Source organism: Mastigoproctus giganteus, chromosome 2, assembly GCF_048544385.1.
Source record: "Mastigoproctus giganteus isolate SK-2022 chromosome 2, ASM4854438v1, whole genome shotgun sequence".
Lineage (NCBI taxonomy): Eukaryota > Metazoa > Arthropoda > Arachnida > Uropygi > Thelyphonidae > Mastigoproctus > Mastigoproctus giganteus.
The window spans coordinates 224,975,114-224,998,786 of NC_143576.1; the positions used below are offsets into that span (position 1 = coordinate 224,975,114).

Below are 23,673 nucleotides of genomic sequence, written 5' to 3' on the forward strand. Positions count from 1 at the left end.
ACAGATTTCAAAAATGCTTATGCATACTATAGTGAAATTTATAAAGAAAATAGAAGACTGTCTTGGAAACAAATGAATTTTGAAGCATTTCTGATGAACAAGACAACCCCTTGTGCTTCCAAAAAACCAAAAACTATAAACATTCTTTAACATTTGTATGACATAAATTTCTTTATTATTGTAATTTTCTTGATTTTAAAGGCAGTTTTCATTTCTTTTGATAAGTAAATCACTGTTTAAGCATAAATATTTGTTTATTGACCTTTATTTAACATTATTATGGTCAAATTTCATCACCAAGTACATAACCCCGGTTTTTAACATTGCATCTATGAGAAATAAATTCTCGGTTCACGAGGTTTTTATTCCCCCGCTTTATGAGCAAGTGCTAGGAACAAATTAACTCGTAAACTACCTGTATTTCACCTTTAATGCTTTCTGTTTATGGTGAACCACTGCTAATGCAAAGTCCCTCACCCCTACCAGATCACTTCATTATGATTAGTGTAAACTTTAAATGTTACATTCATTAAAACCTCTGTCAACATAATTAAACTAAACTGAAAATAACACAAGACTGGTAATGAATGACAACTAAGTTCTATGTGCTTACCTGTGTACTATAGAAATCACCAATAATATGGACGGGGGTCTCTTCACTGCTAGTGCTGTCACTTTCTTCAGGAAGTTTAATAATAGCATGAGTGAGCCTCTGAAGCTCTCTGACCTAGTATCAAAATATAATTTCTGTTCAGTTGTGTGTACCACACTATCACTTACTGATTAACTACACATTCAGGCAATGTCTATTAAAAATATAATTTACTTTAATTTCCAAAGTTATGAATTCCTCTTTATGAATGCACTCCTAAGATTTTATTGAATTGAATGATCCAGAATAAATACTTACAAAATAACTTTCAAAATGAAAGCAGGTTTTTAAATTATCCAGATCCAACTATTAAGCAGTGTGAACTAACTACAAGTTACAGTGGTAGATTTAAAAACCACTTACGGGTAATCACAGCCTCCGTAGCCGAGTGGGCAGGAGCGGGAGTGCAGTAGCACACGCTCTTTGAGTAGACCGGGGTTCTAGCCCCTGATTGTTGAATACGGTCGATCTGCCAACCCGCACTGGACCAGCGTGGCAGATTATGGTTCATTTTCCCTCAGCATGAATTGTTGAGGAGGCTTCCATCCTGCAGTGAGTTGATAATGGCTGCACTTTACTTTACGGGTAATCATGGTATTACACGGTAATTCTACAACACAGTTTCGCTCTAATACTGTTTGAGAATTGCAGGAAATCTCTTATAACACTATTTTTGCACTTTTGTGCTGGGAAAACCCAGCTATTATGTTAGACGTAATTTCAATGTTTCCATTCTTTTTGTGAATCCCTGCTGTTGACTCACTAGTCATTATCACCTTCATGATATTTTTCTAAAGCATATTTCTAGAGGTCACTACAATAAAACAAAACAATTTGCAGTTTCCAGTTTATTGGTCTTTTCTATCATCATCATCCATTTTCAATCCACTGCAGGATGAAGGCCTCTCCAGCAACTTTCCAGTTCCTTCTGTTTTGAGCACTGGACATCCATTTACTACCCACAAACTCATGAATTTCATCTATCCATCTCCGCCTTTGTCTTCCAGGTTTTCTTCTAGCTCCTCTTGGGTACCATTCTGTTATTTTCTTAGTCCATCTGTCATCATGTCTTCGAGCTATGTGTCCTGCCCAAGACCATTTTAGTTCTTTAGTTTTGATAAGAATGTCCTTTACTTGAGTTTGTTGCCTAATCCAAGTGTTTCTCTTCTTATCTAACAGTCTGATTCCCAATATGATTCGTTCCACTCTTCGCTGTGTAGTTCTCAGCTTCTCCTCCATTCTTTTGGTGAGTGCCCAAGTTTCACTTCCATAAGTCATGGTGGGGAGTATACATTGGTTCATTATTTTACGTTTCAGACAAACTGGGATATTGCTCTTCAGTATGTGACTATATTTCCTGAATGCTATCCATCCAAAATTTATTCTTCTCTTGACTTCCAGCCATTTATCATTATTACAGCTAATAACTTGTCCCAGATAAGTATATGACTCCACCTTTTCAATTACTGCTCCTTCAATCATTATTTCCCTTTCTGTGGCATACTTGTTCATCATTACTTTTGTTTTAGCCATATTCATCTTTAGTCCAAAATCCTTACTAGCTGTGCATAACTGATTAAGATTTTCCTCTAATTCTTTGGGATCATGGCTTATGACCACAATGTCGTCTGCAAATCGTAAATGGTTTAGGTACTCTCCGTTCACATTGACTCCTTTCTGCGACCAGTCTAATCTTCTGAAAGCTTCCTCAAGGGCAGCAGTAAACAGCTTCGGAGATATTGTGTCTCCTTGTCGAACTCCTTTCTCGATTTTAAATTTGCTACTGTCTTTGTCTAGTCTAATAAAGGAGGTAGCACTCTCATATATTTTCTTCAAAATCATAATATATGGAGAATCTATGCCTTGTCTTTCCAGTGCCCGAAACATTGCCTTATGCTGTATGGAGTCAAATGCCTTTTCATAATCCACAAATGTCAGGCATAATGGTGTTTTATATTCATTTGCTTTCTCCATTAGCTGTGATATTACGTGAAGGTGATCCATAGTTGAGAATCCTGTCCTAAAGCCAGCTTGCTCTTTTGGTTGATTCTCATCAAGTATTCTTTCTAATCTGTTAGTAATGACCCTTGTGAACAACTTGTAGATGTGGGATAACAAGCTAATTGGTCTATAATTTCCAATTTCTGATTTATCTCCTTTCTTATGCAGCAAAACTATGATTGCATTATTCCACTGCTTAGGCGTCACACCTTTTCTAATGCACTTTGTGAAGAGCCTTGCCAGTTTTTGTGTTATGTCTCTTCCTCCCAATTTTAACAACTCTACAGTAACTTCATCTTCCCCCGGGGCTTTCTGATTCTTCATTTTCTTCAATGCATGTTCTACCTCATCAGGAAGAATATTGGGTATGTCGTATGTGTTGCTACTTTGCAATCCATCTTCCCCACTGCTGGCATCATTCCCCTGCTCCTTGTATAATTCTCTATAGTAGTCTTCTGCTATTTGAATTATGCCTTCTCTGCTGTTTATAAGTACACCATCGCTATTCTTCAGTTTCAGTATCATTTGTCTTTCTGTATTACTGCTCATGGCTGCTGATTTAAATCCTTTGTTTTCCCTTAATGCTTGTTCTACTTTTCTTGTGTTAAATCTTCTTATGTCCTCTCTGAGTCTCTTTCTAATGGCTTTGCATAACTCAGTATACTCAATTTTCTCCCTGTCAGTGTTTTTCTTGCTTTTCATTTGTCGCCTTCGGTTCATCATGACAAGTGTTTCTTGACTAATTTTTTCTTCTTTGGATTTCTTTTTCCCTATCGGTTTCTTGGGCTTTATCACTTTCAAAAAGTTGTAATATTCCTCGTCGATATCTTGGTCCTCAGCAGTCTGCAGAAGCTCATACTTGTTCTTAAGTTCCAGTACATACTGCTTTTTCTCCTCTTCTGTTATCTCAAAGACCTTTGTATTATTTACTCGAGTCAGTTTTTTCCTTTCCTTTCCTACATCTATATCAAGTGTACATCTTACCATTCTGTGATCACTTCCAACATTTACCTTATTCAGGACGGTAACATCATTCACAATATATCTTCTGTTAGTGAGGATGAAGTCGATTTCATTAGTAGTTAATCCATTTGGACTCTTCCATGTCCACTTTCTGTTCACCCTTTTCTTGAAAAAAGTGTTCATTACTGACAGTCCTTGAGATTCTGCAAATTCCACAAGTCTTTCACCTCTTTCACCAATTCCAAAATTTCCTATAGTTCCCCTTTCTGCGTTGTTTTGTCTTTTTCCAACCTTAGCATTGAAGTCCCCCATAATAATAGTGTAGTGGGTTTTCTGCTCATCTAGAAGACTCTCAATTTCGGTGTACATTTCTTCAACCTCTTCATCATCATGGCTCGATGTTGGTGCATAAATCATTATAATCTTTAGCTTGTATCTCTTAGAAATCTTGAGTATTAGTCTTGACACTCTTGGTGATGTACTTTTGAATTCCAAAATGTTGTTTTTAAAATCTTTATGGACCAGAAACCCAACTCCACCTTCACTCCTTTCACTGTTTCCATTGGTGTACAGCAGATTTCCACTTGATAAACTTATAAGTGATTCGTTTCTTCTTCTTGTTTCAGCCAAACCAATGATATTCCAATTCACATTTTCTAATTCCTTTTCCAGCTCTAATATCCTGTCTTCACCGATGAGTGTTCTTACGTTATAACAGGCCAAGTTCAGTTTCCGTGCAGTTTACTACCCGTCTTTTCTAAACGGGTAGTAAACTTCTTACATTTGTAATAGTACCGACAGCTGGAATTCTGCAGGTTTTCACGTTATTATGGCGAAGTGTGTTTCCCCTTCCATGAAATATTCAATCCTATAAAAAAAAATTTTTTTTCAGAAACTCATTACTATGCATGTCACTTATGCGTATCATGTTTGTTGCAACTTGTGCATGTAGTGTTTTGTTATTAATTGCTTATCATTTTTACTGTTCTAAATTTACAACAACAAAAAAAAAAAAAAAAGTCAGTGAACAGCAATATCAATTAAGCTACGTACGTAAGCATAAATTTATTTTTATTTTGCTAACTGGAAACTATTCTTCTGATTTCACATATCATTTAACTTTGTTAATTGGCAAGGTAATAAAGGTAAATTTGTGCTTTATCTTTAAACTAGGGGTCCACTATATTTTGCTGGGAGATCACTGGGTTAGGTTCTGTGCTACTGAACTTGGGTCATGTTAGAGACCATACAAAAATTGACTTCAAAGTATGCAGATCATGACGTTTAAAGAGCAGCAGAAGGTACACGAAATCTAGATGCTGCAGAAGAGATTGTGCTTAGCAGCAATTAAGAGGAAGAAAATTGAATGAATGTACATTATCTGGCATATAAGTATAACAGTTTGTAAGGTAAGACATTTGTTCAGTTACTATTTAAGTTACTACTATTATAAAAATAATAGTTAAAATATTAACTTATTACTACTATGAAAATTAAGTTTCCGATAGTTATATATATATAATATATATATATATATATATATATATATATATATTATATATTTATGCCTTAGAAAAGCTATACCGGCCCAGTCCAAAGGGATAGCAAACCAACTTATGTAAATAACAATAAATAACGCTTGTAAATATAATACAAACATATCACATTTTATTCAAATTAATGTTCACCACGGAGTTTAAAAACGGAAACAAAAACCCCCCACCCAGGCCGCACCCCGGCTGACGTAGGAACCAACCCACTTATCGGAAGACTTACTAAAATATCACCTTACAACAATATCAAGCAACAATAGACGTGACTGCGCAATAAAAACCAAACCAAGAATGAAACAAACAGTGAACAAGAGCTAACCCCTCTTTTACTGAAGGACCACCACCACCACCGGACAGATAAGTATAGCTCCACTCTCTTATTCCGATAATTACCCGTTGGGCTTTGTTTCTCCTATACCAGTTTGCTGAATTCCTAAATTAAGTATTAAAAATATTCAAAAATTTAAAGACAAATTAGCATAAAAATATCATTATTTAATAAATTTAATAAATTAAATAATCTAAAGGAGATAAAAAATCTCACTAATAAGGCAAAACTGATAAGGAGTTAACAGAAACGGGTAATTATGAGACATTCCTTTAAAACTGGCTATCGATCCGCTCAAAGCCCCTGAAGAAGTAGCGGATAGATGACCAGATAAGGGAATGTTATTTAGTATTGTTTAGTATTGATTAATAACATTAATTAAAATTAGATAATTAGTATTAGAACTAACTTTTTATTATATAATCTGAACGCCACCACAGACCCCTAGGAATATGTTAGACTTGAAATGCTAACAAAATCTCCTGTTCAGGATACACCCTAATACCCAATGGAAAATAGACACTAAAGTTTAATTCATCTAAGCAATCAAACTATATATATATATATATATATATATATATAAATGTGTATTTATTTTTGGTAGTGGAAGCCACCCTCCTTTTTGTACTGGTTCTAGTCCCGTATAACACTGTTTCACATTACACAAGATTTTGTAGGAACCAAACTAGCGTGTTAAAGGAGTGTTATCTGTATTTTAGAACTCCTTAAAATACTGATTTTGTTTCCAAGCTAATCAAAAAATTCAAAAGTAGCGTACTGATTACTTATTATACATACAGTATATTTTCAAATTGAATTTGTCTGATGTAGTATGCAACTTTAATCTTGTCAGTTTGTTGTTGAATTTGAGAAAGAGAGAGAGAGAAAAAATGTAACATTATTTTATACCCATCCATAACAGATCCTTAAATCTTAAAAAAAAAAAAATACATAATGAAAAATTAAAGCTTCCTTCAATTTTAGTGCAATTGAAAACATGAATTGCTATCACTAAGTCTAATGAATAGACCTTTTGTTATGACCCAATATCTGATCTTGTCTTTGAGCATTTTTATTTTAACCTGACAATGACGACAACCCAAATTATAACAAAATTGGTTAGGGGTCACCTCCCAAGTGTCTTAATTATTGAAAAAACAGTTTGGTTTTTTATATTCTGCTTAGAGGATACTAATATTTCACACTTTCTTAATGTATTATAATACTCTTAATTTTTTGAGACCTTTTATTTTAAAAAATGTATTAATTCTACTGACAAATAAAAAAAAAATAGACAAAATATAGGCACAACTTTATCTCTTCCATTTGCTAGCTTAAAAAACCGTTAAGAGCACAAAATTTTGGATGTGCCATTGGAGTATAGTCCATAAGTAAGAAAACATGTTTGACTGTAAATAACAAAACACTGTTTTAAATAGTCAGTTTGGTGTGACATAAGCATTGGGAGATCAAAATTGAGAGTAGGAGTGTGCTATAGGCCTAATGACTCTGATGAGTATAATAAGGAACTGTACAGGGAAATAGAGTGGGCCAGTAAATCAGAGAGTTTTATAATGGGAGATTTTAATTTCCCAGATATTGACTGGAATTTGGGGGCAGGTTACTCACACACTAGCAGGGCTTTTGTGGATTTATTGGATGATTGTTTTCTACATCAGCATGTTCGGGAGGCAACTAGAGGGAGTAATACTCTTGATTTGATTATCAGCAGTGATTCTTCATGCATTAAGAATCTGCAGATAATTGAACCACTAGGTGGCAGTGATCACAGCGTGTTGAAGTGGGATTTACTGAAAGAGATAACTACCATTAGGGGTAAAGGGAAGGGTTATTGCTTCCGTAAAGGCGACTACGATGGACTGAGACAGTATTTAAATTCTATACAGTGGGACCAACTGATGTTACCAACAGCAAATTCAAAATGGGAAGCATTCAAAGAACTTATCGTGGAAGCTACTAGGCTTTACATACCAACTAAAAAATATTGTTCAAGGTTTAGGCCAAAATGGATGTCAGATGAACTAATGAGGCATATGGCAGAGAAGGAAAATGCATGGGATACATACAAATTAACACATGACACAGAAGCCTATGATAGATACAAGTTGATATGCAACCAAGTTAAAAAGGAGGTTAGGCAGGCGAAGGCAGATTACGAGAAATCCTTGGCAAGGGATGCAAAAAAAAAACAGCAAAGAGTTCTTTACTTATGTAAACTCTAGAAGGAAGGGGATGAATCAGATTGGTCCACTTGATATTGATGGGTCAACTGTTGATGATCCTGCTCAGGTAGCTAACAAACTAAATGAATATTTTGCATCGACATTCACACATGAGGAGTTATTCAGCAAGGGGAATGCCAGAGGTGTATTCAACTCTAGCAGTAAGCTACAGAATGTTGAAATAACTGGGAGTAAAGTGGAGGAGAAACTGTTAAAGATAAACACAAGAAAGGCACCCGGGGTGGATGGGATCTATCCAGTTATATTAAAGGAGGCAGCAAAGGAAGTAAGCAAACCCTTAGCCATAATTATGAGAGCTTCCTTGGACTCAGGGGAAGTACCCATAGACTGGAAATGTGCAAATGTGACCCCAATTCACAAAGGAGGGTCAAAGGCTGACACAAGTAATTATAGAACTGTGAGCTTAACTTCTGTTCCAGGAAAATTAATGGAGGCACTGGTTAAAGAAGCACTGCAGGATCATTTAGACAAGACTTCAGTTATAGCTCAGACACAGCATGGTTTTGTTAAGGGGAAGTCTTGCCTGACCAACTTGATTGGATACTATGATGCAGTCACAAAAGAACTGGATGCAGGGAATAACTTTGATATTATATACTTGGATCTTAGAAAGGCTTTTGATACTGTTGCACATGGAAGACTGCTACACAAATTGGAGCAGTGTGACATTGGAGGCAAATTGCTGCTATGGATAAAGGGGTGGTTGAGGGGGAGAAGACAGAGAGTGGTAATCAATGGACACTGCTCATCGTGGACTAATGTTATTAGTGGAGTCCCTCAGGGCTTAGTGTTGGGTCCATTATTGTTTTCTGTATTTATAAATGATATTGATGATGGTATATCAAGCTTAATGTCCAAGTTTGCAGATGATACAAAGGTTGGCAGGGTTGTCAAGGACACTACTGACACTATGCTGCTGAAACAGGATCTGGAAAGGTTGAGCAGATGGGCTGAGAGGTGGCAAATGAAGTTTAACATTGACAAATGTAAAGTACTACACATGGGAAACAGCAACCCCAGAGCAACGTATCAACTCTGTGGTACAGACAGTGGTAGAGAATGAAAGGGACTTGGGGGTGATTGTGCAGGCAGATATGAAGTTCTCTGAGCAGTGCAGACGGGCTGCAAGAGTAGCTCATGGAGTATTGTCAATGATATACAGGAATTTTTCCAGCAGGGATAAGGAGGTGATTATTCCATTGTATAAGGCAATGGTCAGGCCACACCTAGAGTACTGTATACAGGTCTGGAGGCCTCATTTCAAGAAGGATGTAGAGCTGCTGGAACGAGTACAGAGAAGGGCAACAAGATTAGCGAATGGAACAAAGGGGTGCTCTTACGAAGAAAGGCTTAAGTTTTGCAAATTACAGTGTCTGGAGACTAGGCACCAGCGAGGTGATCTGATAGAGGTGTATAAAGCCTTGAATGGTTTAAGCATGCTCAATGCTGATGGGATTCTTCCTCTAGCTCAGAAAAATCACCTGAGAGGGCATAAATTCAAATTGAGGAAAGACAGATGTAGGATAGACGTGCGGAAATTTGCCTTTAGCCAGCGGGTGGTTGGTTGGTGGAACAGACTGCCATCCCTTGTGGTGGAGGTTGATAGCCTAAATAAGTTTAAGGCTCAGCTGGACAGGTATTTTGAACGAACAGAGGGGTGAAGTGGAAGTGGGTTTTTTTTTTTTTTTTTTTTTTTTGGCTGATGCTGCATAAGCTTGCTTTCTTGCATCAAATGCCTCTACTAATGCTAGTCATTTTAACCCTTAAATGCTAACCTTTGGTCTGAGAGCCTGCTACAATATTTGTTCACTTACAAGTAAATGTCTTGAATTTGCCCTTGTGTAATTTCCATTGAGAGCAAATAAAGCAGAGGGAGTAACAGTTGTTTGTGTAAATGTGTCCGTCTGGGAATTTTTGCTCCTTGGTCTCACAGACCAAAGGTTAGCATTAACGATATAGCATTTACTCTCTGAATGGTAAGAAGTGCAGAATGCATTTACTGATAGTAAATTATTGCTACATCTTTTCCACTGGATAATGTAAATTTATCTTTCACAATTATTTTATTATTTGAAAAGACTTACCAGGAAACTAATTACATTATTTACAATTTAGAGATTGACAAAGACCATACATGGCTGAAATAGGAATGTAACCAAGGATAATTGATTTACATCTAAGCCCCTTGCAAACAACTTACTGAAACAGCCATACAAGGCTTAGCATGTGGAAATGATGTGAAAAAACATGAGGCCCTAAAGAATTTCTTGGGGATGGGGAATGACCATGACAATGGGTACATCTTTATTATATTTTGATAAATAATAATAAAAAAAAAATCTGATCTGTACCCTATACGCACGAAAGATGTTTTATGTGTAAACATCTTTGATGACAGCTACTAAATGTCGAACAGCTAGAACCAAAATTATGAGCGATGCAATTTATGCTCACGCCTGCTACTTACTCTACCGAATCAACATTTGGAAGCAGTTAGGCCAATAGCCTAATTACCCACTTGATTGTAGCCATTTGTTGAATATTATGATTGCAACAATACAAGTATTTGTATTGTTACAATCATACTATAGTGTTATTCTGTCGTGCTTTGTCACAAATTACACATGCAGCACTATGAGATCTGCAAGAAATGACAGAATTCATGCATGATACACTATCAAAACTATGACTTAGCTCAGGATCTCAACAAGTACAAGTGTGAGTTGGTAATGCTGCAGACTCCATTTCGCAATGAGGAAACATACTGTCAGAGAGATGAAATATGCCAAGATGTACGATGACAATGAAGAGCTCATACTAGATCATAAATTGTATGAACTGGACTTGGACATTCACAAAATGATTGAAATATGTAAGTATGTGTCAAGACAATGATGACATCGACCCTGCCAAAGCATGCAGTAATGACCTGAATAGCCTTGTAACATGACTGCAAGAAGAAGACTGCTTTTTTTCAAAACTTTTACAATCACCCCAAACAGCAAGATGAATCTAAAGCTCTCCAAGCTCAACTAACTCAGTGCAATTGCACAGAAACAGGAAAATGACCAATGTGGACTTCTGCAACTTAATGAGAATGGCCAATGACAAGCAAAAGATTCTACCTATACATGTAATTTGGAGTCTTATCTTCCATTCATGAATCAATTAAAATATTCTTGACTGGCTTAGCTGGTTGCAGAAAAACGTTTATGATTCACCTCTTGATGAAAAAATACAACCGCTTCAGTAATACAGGTGGGTACAGTAACATCTACATTACATCCGCTTCAACTAGTAAGGCTGAAGCACATGTAATGTAATACAGTGGATTCCGGTTATTTGGGCCACCGGTTAATCGGCGGAGCTGTTTATTTGGGGCAAATCTTAAAAAACAGAAACCAATCGAGAAAATAACCAGGGTTTACTTTCGCTTAATTGGGACAGCATGCCGTTTAATCGGGGCAGGAGACCGCAGCACTGGAGATTACCCTACGATTGTCTCCGATGGTACTACGTGGTTCGATTGAATTTCTGGAGGTCACAACCATAAAACAATTAGCAGTCACCTGTTTATTGGGCTTTTCTGTTAGTGAAATTATCATAAACTGACAGTAAACTCGATCTTACTGAATTTGTGTTAATCCCGACAGCTGGAATTCTGTGGGTTATTATGGTGAAATGTGTTTACACTTCCATGAAATCTTCAATCATATAAAAAAAAATTAATTTTCACATCTTCTCTTCATTCCTATTTTTAAAGCTTTGTAACTCGTTACTCCGTTCTCACTTGCACATATTGTGTTACTTGTAATTTGTGTCATGTTTATACCATGTTCTTTGTTACTGATTGCTTATCTTTTTACCATTTTAAATTTTATCCCCCCCCCCACAAATGTCAGTGAACAGAAATGTCAACTAGTTCGCATGTACATATTACAATTACAGTACGTATTAATTACTGTATTCCGATTATCACGTATCATTTAATTTTTTTTAATTGGTAAGGTAATAAATGATAAATTTGTGCTTAATATAGCTTTGCTTCTATAGCCTGTGGATAATATTCCTCCTATTTTCACTAATTAGAATCGCTAAAATGGTGACACACCAAAAATATAACATATATAAACCAAAACAAAATAAAATGATTCTTCTATCCACCACACATTATGAAGCCTCTATCAACATGGAAACAAATAACCTTGACATTGATTTTTACAATTCAACAAAAGGAGTGGATATGTTGGGTCAAACATGCAACACAGCAAGAGTTCCAGCCAAAAAAAAAAAAAAAAAACACCTGGCAATGGTCTCTGTGCATTTTTTTACAGAATAAGCATAACTCATGTAAATAGCTATGTAATTATACAATCTCAATGCATTCAGAAATAAAATAAAACCCACCAACAGGCATGACTATGTCAAACAATGAATTTTGAGCTAATGAAACCTTGGCTAAGAAAGTGCTTAGAACATTGATACTACTTTGCTCACTCAAGGTCATGATTAGTGAAATTGCAGCAAAAATGTGATGCGTTCCTAATGTCATACTACTACAGAAGCAAGGGGGAAGGGAACAAAAGGTGTCTTCTGCCCATCGGTTAAGAGAAAGAAGACCAGGTATTTTTGCTGGCATTGCAAAAGAGAGATGTCTCAAACATCAGGCATAAGTGTCTAAATTTAGACTATTTTTCAATAGTCTAAATGTGTATTTTTTTACAAGTATACATTAATTTGTAAAAATATATAGATTGTTGTAAATGATCCATATATGACCCTACTGCACTATATTAGTATTCCAGGATTAATTAATGCTAGCACAAGATGGCACACAATCTTAATTTTATGCCTGTTCAATATGACTACCATTGAAATCTTAACAAAATTGCAGAATTTTGGGCACAGAAATGTTCTCAAACTATTGATTGCTGAAGCTCTAGGAGACTTATGCATAATATTAAATACTTGCTGACAAACTTAGCAGATATTTTTCATTTATGTTTACAGGAGGAATTTAAGGAATGGGGAATACCAGTGTATATCTAATTAGAGGGAGCTATAAGAGAAATAACTGGGGAAAGAGGAAGAGAAATTGAAGCTAAATGTAAAAAAGGAAACTAGGACAGAAGGAATCCATTAAATTACATTAAGAAGAGCAGGAAAAGAAGGAAGCAAACCTTTAGCCATAATTATGACAACATCCCTGGATTCAGTTAAGTGAATATATTTCCAATTCATAAATGGGAATCAGAGGATGAAAGTGAAGAATTACAGACCTGTAAAGTGACTTGTGTTCTAAGGAAACAAGTTGCATAGATTTGTTAAGTGAAAATCTTATCTGAGCAATCTGATTAGATACTATAATAGAGTAACAAAGAAAATGGATGCAAAAAAAAAAAAAAAAAAAAAAAAATTTACTGCATATATTTATTTACATTTCAAAAAAGAAATTAATACTGTTGCACATAAAAGACAGCTATACAAATTGGAACAGTGTGTCACGAAGAGCAAACTATTACTACGAATAAAGGGGGATGGCTGAGAGGGGAAAAAAACAATGATTATTGATCTTCTTGGAGTACTGTTACTACCAGAGTCCCCAGGGTTCAGTGCTGGGGACTCATTTTCAGTATTTATTAATGAAGTTATATCAGGCTTAATGTATAAGTTTGCAGATGATAGAAAGGTTGGCAGGGTAATCAGAGTAACAGCAGCAATCAGAGTAAACTACTCCATTAAATATCTATAAAAATTAGGCAGATAAGCTGAGAAGTGCCAAATGAAGTTTTAACATCAATAGATAAAAGATACTACATACAGGTAACAATAATCTAAGGTAGTAGAGAATTAAAAAGACCTGCGTATAACTGTGTAGTCAGATATGAAGTTCTCTGAGCAGTACAGACAAGGGCTGACGGAACAGCTCACGGGGGTTTTGTCAACAAGGTTAAGGAGTCAATTATCCCATTGTGCAAGGCAATGGCCAGGCTATGTTTCAGCACAGCATACAGGTCTGGAAGCCACATCATTTTAGGGAGGATGTGGATCTGCTGTAACAAGTGCAGAGTAAGCAATGAGAACAACAAAAGGGTGCCTGTGTAAAGAAAGGCTTCATTTCTGCAAATTCCAGTATCTGGAGACTAGGCACCTGCAAGATCTGATTGAGGGCTTTAAGGCTTTGAATGGAATCCTTTCTCTTGCTCAGATTACACACAAGGGGGCATAAATTCAAACTGAGAAAGGAAGTTACAAGATAGATGTGCAAAATTTGACTTCAGCCAGTAGATAGCTGGAATACAACTTCCACCTGGGGTGTAAAGGTGGACAGTCTGAATAAATTCAAGGAAGAACTTGGCAAACTCTTAGAAGAGATGGATAGGTGATATGGAAGGGTTTTTTTTGCTGATGATGTATAAAGCTTGCTTTCTTGTATCATTTGCCATTATTAATACTAAGACAAGTGGAAGTTATTTTTCAGAATGCAGAAATACAGATGAATTTTTATCTGCTGTAGTTCGTTATGCAAGTTTTTTTTTAATCATTAATTAATTTTCACATTCTTAAATTTTTTTTCCCCTGATAAAGACTTATCGTAAAAATTTAATCCTATGAATGAGCAAGGTTTATCAGAGGATTCAAAAGTAAATAATGAATGGATGCATACGGCAACAATGCTGAGAATGCATTGGCATTCAAAAGTTGATCAATCGGTACCAGGGAACTTAGTGCATACCATAAAAGTACTCTCACCTCGCTACATTTCTACCACCAGCTTGCTGTGTTGACCCTTGGTACAATGGCTCAACTGATTCATTCTGCTGGTGGCATTCACTGCAGCAACTTTTTTCGCCATCTTACAAATCTGGAGAGAGAGAGAGAGAGAGAGAGAGACTGAAACAGCAGTGTTTGCCATGCATTTTGTCAAGGGCCGTTAATTGATAATGTAGTAACTCGCTAATTAAAAAAAAAAGTAAAGTGCAGCCATTATCAACCCACTGCAGGATGGAAGCCTCCTTAACAATTCATGCTGAGGGAAATGGACTATAATCTGGTCCAGTACGGGTTGGCAGATCAACCGTATTCAGCAGCCAGTGGCTTGAACCCCGGTCTCTCAAAGAGCGTGTACTACTGCACTCCTGCTCGGCTACGGAGGCTCACTAATATGAGACCAACTGTAATTTGAAAACAAGAACCAATCGACAAATTTTAATTGATTTTCACGTTCAGCAGCATAAAATTAGTCAAGATTGCATGTTTTCATAACATTTTGTGTTGACCAGTGTAATAGTAAACTGGCAGAGGATTGGAAGTGATTTTTGTTATACTGAATATTTCAATAATTTCAACTTGAATTTTTATACACCTATCTGCAAGTTTTAGTTAGCATCTTCAGCAGTTATATACCCATCTATTACCGAGTTTGCCACATTGTGCAACCTTATATACTCCCTTGCACACTGCCACTGTACTACAGTTATTTGGTTGATTGTGGCCCATCTACACAATTATTTTCATTATAATATTTCTGTGAGCATCTCACATCGATACTCTGGTCTCCAGCCACTGGATGTTCTATACTTGTTGGTCCATTCCTGGTACACTCTACACACTGTTGTGCGTTAACATCCCAAGCACAGACCACCATAACACACCACACTCAATCAGCTTCACGGAACTTGGTATGGATACATGACACTGTCTTTGATAGAATGGTATATTGCTTGGATGACTGGATATATCCAATAAACTGGCCCCTACTCATGGATACCTATGCCTCTTACATTAAAAGAAAAAAATAAAATAAGAATAAATAAATCAAAAGCTCTAATAACTGGCAAATAATGAAATTCAACAATAGTAATACTGGTAAGCTACGCAAACACAGTAGCAGTAAAGGGCTAATGCAATTCTTTTTACTGTATCATGATGGAAGTTTAAAGTGCCTTCTACAAAACTTAATGCTACCAAAACCACAGCAGACATTCGCTGTTTATCAGCTTTATCATAAACCTTTCACAATGTAGAGATGGGATGCATGCATTTTATCAAGATAGATATATGTTTGTAAGCAATTCTGGATAAAAGTGAAACCTATAAAAAATTTTTTAAGAAACTGAAAAACACAGGGTACTTACAGTTTGGCCACCTTTTCCAATAATTCTTCCAACTTGATTGGCAGGTACATATATTTCAACTTTCAAACGTGCTTCTTGGGGACCAGAATAGCCTTCATAACTTACTTTTTTAAAAATCATAAATTGTGCCTACAAATGAAAAAGAATAAGTTCTGACCATCTCTAACAAACAAAGTATTTTATCAATGAGTTATCCCAAATACACATATACAAACTAAGAGGGGAAATCAGAGAGAGAGAGAGAGAGAGAGAGAGAGAGAGAGATGTGAAAACCATGTTTAGTCAACAGAATATAAAAATAAGAAATTTCTTTCACAATTCGTCAACATCATGATCACAGGCATTAAAGGAACAAAATATAATAGGACTCATTTGAAAAATCTATATCATCCGTCAAATAGATGTGGGCAATATCTGACAGCACTCTTCCTAACTTTTATAATGCAGGATGGGTCGTAACTCTCTAGAACAGACCTGGATCAGTCGATGTATAATTTCCTGCCTCTACTGTCAAGCACTGATGTGTATGCAGGAGGCATTGCTGATACAATGTTTGTTGAGCAGCTGGGTATATTTATTTTGTTTACATGTCTTTCCCCCCCAAATTTGGCAGATTGTGTAAAAATACATTTAAGTAATTGACAAGTCTTCTCCATTGGTGAAATATTACTTATTCGAGGTAATGCACGGCAACTTTGTTTGAAGGTATTCACAATATGAGATATACTTAAATGATGCCAATTATATACTTTAGGTTTCTGCATATTAAAAAGATGCAATAGCACTAATTTTTACATCAGTATAAACTTGCTCGCAACATGAGGCTTTAGTCCTAAAAGGTTTTCAGTCTGATAACCATTTGTACACCAAGCATCTCTCATATTGTGGAGTCAAACTTCACAACTCGTTTGTCATCATTGCAACACCAGGTACTTGCACACCCACCAAGGAGAAGCCAACAAGCTTCGAAAGGGTGCGGTCTGGGTGGTGGTGGTATCTACCAAGAATAAGTAACAATAGTCTTCTCCATTGGTGAAGCATTACTTATTCGAGGTAGTGCAATATCATGGCAACTCATTATGAAGATATTCACAATATGAGATACTTAAATGATGCCAATTATGTACCACTTTAGTAGGTTGCTGCATATTAAAATGATGCAATAGCACTAACTTTTATATCAGTATAATTTAAGTAATTATTTATTTTAATTGGTAATAGCTTTTAAAGAACCTCTAAGCAGAACCCAGAAACAGAAATGCAAAAGATTAAAGGTAATGAGGGAGTGTGTTGTTATTTGGTTTTTAGGAGCATTAGCAACTAAGGCCATATTGCTCCGGGGATATGCCCTAACCTTTCCGCATCCTCCACATTTGGTGAGGGAGTGTGAACTGTGCAAATGCTACTTAAACATTGGCAATAGTCAATGTTTAGGTAGAATTTGTTTTAAATATAATTTGTTAAAAATTGGCAACAGCAGGAAATGTGATGTAACCGAACACATTAATACAAAAAAATACATAAAAATCAAATTGTTCTGGAAATGCTGACATTTAGCAAAATATTATGCAGTACTTGAGTGAAAAATCCAGCTGAGGCAACTGTCAACTCACTTACTGCAGAGAGTTGATAGTGGCCTATCATATTTTTAAGCACTATTAATTCAGATCAGCTGAATGCTACAATGAACTATTTAAAGAAATATTTTGTGACTCAGAAACAGCTGGTAAATATTCATGCACAAACTAAAACTGCAGCTCTTATTAAAAATGTTATTGAGGTTGTAGAAAAGGTTTACTAGCAGATTTTAAAGTCATTGTGTTTCAGAATATCTACAGATGCAAGCAATAACAAAAGATTCTCTTTAGTTCATTATTTTTGCAAAACAAAAGGAATAAATATAAAAATATTAAAAACTAAATCATTACCAAATGAAACTTCTGATCCCATTTCGTTGCTTTCATAATTAACTTGTATGGTGCTGATATAAGAAGGTGCATTGCTTATGGAGTAGATAACACTAACAAATTTCAGGAGACTTAAGAAAAGGCACAAACAATTTTATAAATTATGTGAGAAAAACTCATTTACTAGATGTTGGGTGGGTGTTCTGCACATTTTGCATAACACAATAGTCAGGAGCTGAGAGATTATCCTCTGATGTAGAAATATTTGGTAAAAATGCTGTTTTACTTTTCAGCTTCTGCAGTATGTACCAAGCAACTGAAAAATGTTTGTTCTTTATTAGATATGCAGTATATGAAAAGTTACTGACCCATTCAAAAATTCACTGGTAGATTTTATACAATGTGGTAGAGAGAATATTAAAAATGTTTGAAGCATTGAAAGAATATATTTCTTCAAAGGAAAATCCCAAAAATTTATTATGAAATTTTTTTCAATCACCAGTAAATGAAGCATACTTCCACGCAATACTTAACATTCTTAGTTTATTTAATAAACAAATTCTAAAAAGCAAGGTTGTGCAAAATAGCATAATTGAGGCAAAGGATTACATCCAAGAAACCACTGGCATGCTTGCATTATGCTTTGATAAAAAATTTATTCCTTTGGGTGCTCTCAGTTATCAGATAATAATATTCAAAAGGATGAAATATAAACATTTCAAGAGGAAGTTTTTGAGATGTACATTACAACTTGTGACTACCTAAAAAAAATTGATCCCTTACTGAAATTGAAGTGGGGAGTTGCTGCTCTTAAAAAGTCCCCAAAGTTTGGGAAGATGGGCAAAACATGCATAAATATTTATAGACGTGGGCTTTCAAAGTTGAAAAAAAAAATTACTTAATCAGTTTCCATTGCTTAAAAATTTGATTACAGAAGTAAAAGAAAGGAATGATGAGTGGCTAAACAGATCTTGCTACAGCCAGTTGAAATTAATGATTTTTAATAAAAAATAATTTCATTAAAAAGAAAGATTTAACTCATTCTGCTGGGAAAATCTCAGCTTAAAGTCATTGTTATAAATAAGAGTAACATCTTTGTGCACAGGAAACTTGCAATATTAGTCAGATGCCATATTCTCCTACAATACTCTGTTTATAATTAAAAGTTTAATAAAAAAATTTAAATTTTCATAACTGTTTTGCTTGATAAAAAAAAAAAGCTCAGTGGTTCAAGGTTGTGTCACCCAAGTAAAATACTGTGCACCTAAACACATTACTCTTAAAGTAATTTTGACTACTGCCACCATGTAAAGCTAAATATTTTTTGCTAATGCATACATAAACAGTACTTGCCTTCCACTGAGCTTCAGGAGTTCCTACAATCGTAACTTTCCTTTCTGACTGGCGGTCTAAAGGTTCATCCTTGTTCGTTTGAGCAACCTGTGGGAAGGCAATTATACCATTACTTCTAGAAGTTGTCAAGATTATGAAAATTTAGTTTATATGAAGAGGAAAAGAAATGTTAAAAATATCTGAGATATAAGCTACCAGCTTTTGGTTAATTAAGAAATAACATGTTCAACACATCTCAGCAGCTCTTAAAATTAGATAAAGTATGAAAATACAGAGTGAAAAATACTGAATGACATCCACATGAACAAGAAGCAACTTTCATTTCGTTTCCCCTTCAAAATGACTGATCAAAAAAATTTCACTATAAAGTAAAGTCAGAATGCCAACGTGCATACAATTTTTGGCAAGTATTCTTCAAGTAATTTGAGTCTATGTAGACATTAAAATATTAGAGAATAATTTCCTGCCACCTGTGCTTGAGGATGATAGATTCAACATATAATTCCCTGTATGTTGAGAAATAACAATATTCTGAAAATTTGTAATAATAGGTGAAAAATAAGTCTAATTCTTAGCTAAAAGTCAACCCTTACTTTTGGGCTGAGCTGTAAATCAGAACAAAAGCTCACACTCACTCCCAATCTAAATCAAAGATTGTCAGTTGGAATTATAGAAAGGAATATTCTTCAAAGCATCACATGACAAATAATACACAGATTCTTAACCATCTCATCATTGCTTTATACCAGATAAATGCATCCAATAGGATTCTTCATACTAGATAAATTCATCCAACAGGTCAGCACAAGTATACCAAAATCCACAATAAATTCAAGGCAGAACTAGACAAACATTGAGTGAATGGATGGGAAGTTTTTTTTTTTTGGCTGATGCTGCATAAACTTGCTTTCTTACATCGTATGCCTCTACTAATGCTAACTCATCTGACAATTCCATTCAAATGTGGGATTAGCAATCAACAAAGTAAGCAGTTCCATTTTACCTGAATATGTCAGCAGTAATGTTGGCATGTTTAAATTGTTTCAATATTTAAAATTTGAAATTTATATTATGGATTAATTTAATAATTTGGAAGTAATGTAAAGCAGTGTCTTATTAACAGTTTCACTCTACATCTGAAATATGCCTTTCATTCCCTAGATAATCATTGCTTACTAAATGCAATAAGCATGTAAGTAGAAAATATTCTCTGAGACAATTCAAGGTACTCTCCAAAAGATTATTGTTGAGAATTATTGATTTCTTTTTCCTCAAAAGATAAACAATTCAAAGCAGAAGTCTTTCCAATTTACTATTAGAGCTGTGCTCATTATGGTAGTCTGCCCTCTAAGCTGCAGTAGCAGTGAAATAGCATCTAAAAAGTTATTGCTTCATAATAAGCATTCCATATTTAGTTAAATTTGAAATTGAAACCTATACTGGTTCCTTGGTCAAATACAGCACACAAATGAAAAACAGAACTAATACTGTACTACTTATAGGTTAAGGCAACACTTTCCCTTTTTTGGAAGGATTAGGATATAAGTTAAAGCTACTATTGATTTACAAAGAATAATTCCCTCCCAAAATGTAGCTAATCAGTCTTTCAATTTTCTCTCAGTGTACACTGAAAACAATAACAGAATTAGCTAGTTTGAAATGTCACTTTCTCTGTGTAATCAGACACAATGAAACTAGCTAATTTTATTGTGGTGATAATGTTCCACTTTCAATGTACTGACTAAACTTCTGTGCTATTTTGAAATCGGTAGAGATCAACAACATTAATGACATGGGAAAACAGCATAAATGCACAATTAGCAACTTTTAAAAATCAGCATTTACAAAAATTGAATACAGATGTGCCTTTCTGTCTGTACTGAATTTTGCAACATTCTTTCAAATTTCTAATAATAATTATTAACTGCCATACAGTGTAATGGTGAATACTGTCATTGGGAAGTGTATTTAAAAATGTGATTTTGAAGTTTGACGGGTAGTTTTGTCATAAGCATACATGTAATGTATACAAAATGGCAACTTTGTTCTACTTAAAAAAAAGCAGGTTTTTTTAGATTGAATCAGTTCACACAAGTTCAGTGAAGATTTTGCACAATCTATAAAAAAAAAAAGCCTTCCAGCAGGCATCCTGTTTATAATCGGCAGAGGAACTTTGTTGCACAAACTGTTCAGCTTTCACTCACTGACACAGTAAGCCTTGCTAAATTCTCTTTTATTGCATATTATCAGTTAAAATCAATGATCTGGTAATCCAATTTAGTGACTAGCATGATCGCCAGGCTTCACACCATTGAATTTTTAACTATTAGTTTTCACTGAGGATCAAGTTTATCATCAGCTACTCCCAACAAATTGAACAGTTTCTACTAATTGTTAACATGTTACATTATATGTGAGAGAACCCTGCCTGCTGAAAATTAAATGATCATAACTTTAATTCAATGCTTATGTTTTTCATTAACTAGGAAATGTCAAATACATTATATACTTAAGTGAGTTGCATTCAGTCAGCAGACTTGAAGCTTGCTTAGAACTGTGATACATTTATATACAGGCTGGAGTGAATCACTCTCCATTTGCTAATATAGTGCTTGTTAGATCTTACAATGTCAAAGTTTAACAACTGTTAAAGCTATGTTTAAGTTTCAAATTAATTTTGTTTGATATTCAGTTGCATAATTAGTTCTTGCTTATCAGCTAAGTGGTCAATGGCACAAATATCCTTAATGTTTATTTGGTTACATATCCATTTATTTACTGCATGTTAATCATAAACAATTAATGTAAAGATGTCCTCCTTCCTCCATGGCTATATAATGTAATAAGAATGGCAGTTACAATACATTACAGCTAGAAAGGCTCTCCATTTTGTCATGTGCCACATGTTGCTCGTGAAAACTTATGAAACGAAAACAGTTTTTTGAATTGGGGCTACTACAATGAGAAGTAAGGGTAGACTGTCAGATTACAGTAATCTTGTGTGAAGGGTGTTTGGGGAAATTACAGACACGTGCAGTATCGTAGGCCTCCTTATCATGCAGTCATTCAACTAATTATGTATGACAAGAGGTTAATGTGTGTCCACTAGCCAAATTAATACTCAAATCTGAAGTGTAATCCCTGAAGTTCGTAATTCTTCTCATTCATTGTTACAACAATGTATAAAGTCTCACAGAGAAATGCTCTTGACAAGTAATTTGAATTTCAAATTTGCATCAGGTAAGCAATTTTCACTGATTAGGCTATTTCCTTGAGATACTTTACGCATCTAAGTTCCATGAAAGAATCTGAGCACTTGCTCCATACATATTATTACGGGGCATCTTGAATGATATGTGAAATATGCATTAACAAAGTTTGATACCCACACCAATCAATGGTTGAATTTTATGGCTGAACACACCAATGTTCACGTACTCACATTTGTCTGGTGGTGATGTGTCCAGATTACATGGCCTATATGACACTGCCTTTGACCTTGATATTAGTCTTGTTTACATGTTATAAGAAGCATTTTTTCTAACACAGGTTATGGTTTCGCTGAAATAGCTAGACCAACAATCCTGCAGTAGGCCACAGAACACCACAAATGATTATTCCACAAATTTACATACATACCAAGCCTACTTAAACTAGGCCCCATTGAAAATTTAAATCCAGTCTAATAGTGGTCTCTTGGTGGGCTGCAGGAAATCAAGTGCTGCATTACTTTTGTTTTGTACAGAAAATTATTTCTTCAGCACTACACAACTGCCAATATGATATTCCCTTCTGTTGTGCAAGCCTCCATAGTGATTTAAGTGGACTTGCCTGCCAGGTTCCCCTACCATGTTTTAGATGTTAATGTACATGAGTAGACATGCAAACATGATTCACCTAACTCCCCGAACTTTTATAGTGCCTTACAAAGAAATTATTTACAAAAATCACATCCAGTTATGACTGTTTTAAGGTAATATTCCACATTAACAGTCACACCATGACCACAATTAAAGAATGTTATTTGTTAATTTCATGATTCCAGCACTTTTACTCAGTTATTCATACTTTTGCAGATTATCATCAAAAATGATTACCTTGTATAAGAGGAAACAAGTGAAATAGCAATGAGCGATAGCCTAAATTTAAATTGCATGCCACCATGGCTGTAAATTTATGGATTGGTACTAGTGCTTCCACTGTGTGAGGAGTGATGTGCAGCAGAAAAAAGCAATATGGCATTCAAAGTGATAGAAGTTCAGGCTGATGCAGTAATGTTATTCAGTTGCTTACAGAAAGGGGAATCCCTTCCACACAAATTCACTGTATATTAAAAAGTGTACACTACAACTGCAGATCATGCCTGTGAGTATGAAATAGGCAAATCATTAGCATCATGGGAAGAAATCTGGAAAATAGCCATCAACCCAGAAATGGAAAAAATCTTAGGTGTCACAGAAGAAAATGTTTTGGCTGACAATACTAACAGACAGGTTCAGTGTATAACAGCTAAT

The 23,673-nt window shown here is 35.2% G+C and overlaps 1 protein-coding gene across 1 annotated transcript in view; it reads right to left on the reverse strand.

Annotated features, from left to right (window-relative positions):
* Positions 1-23,673, reverse strand: part of Imp (IGF-II mRNA-binding protein) — a 243,117-nt gene that overhangs the window by 17,472 nt on the left and 201,972 nt on the right. The window contains exons 12-14 of the mRNA XM_090390190.1: positions 19,160-19,246; positions 15,900-16,028; positions 614-727 (exon numbers count right to left, since the gene is read on the reverse strand). Of these exons, the coding sequence (XP_090246316.1) occupies positions 614-727; positions 15,900-16,028; positions 19,160-19,246 (330 nt within the window). The remainder of the gene's footprint in view (positions 1-613; positions 728-15,899; positions 16,029-19,159; positions 19,247-23,673) is intronic.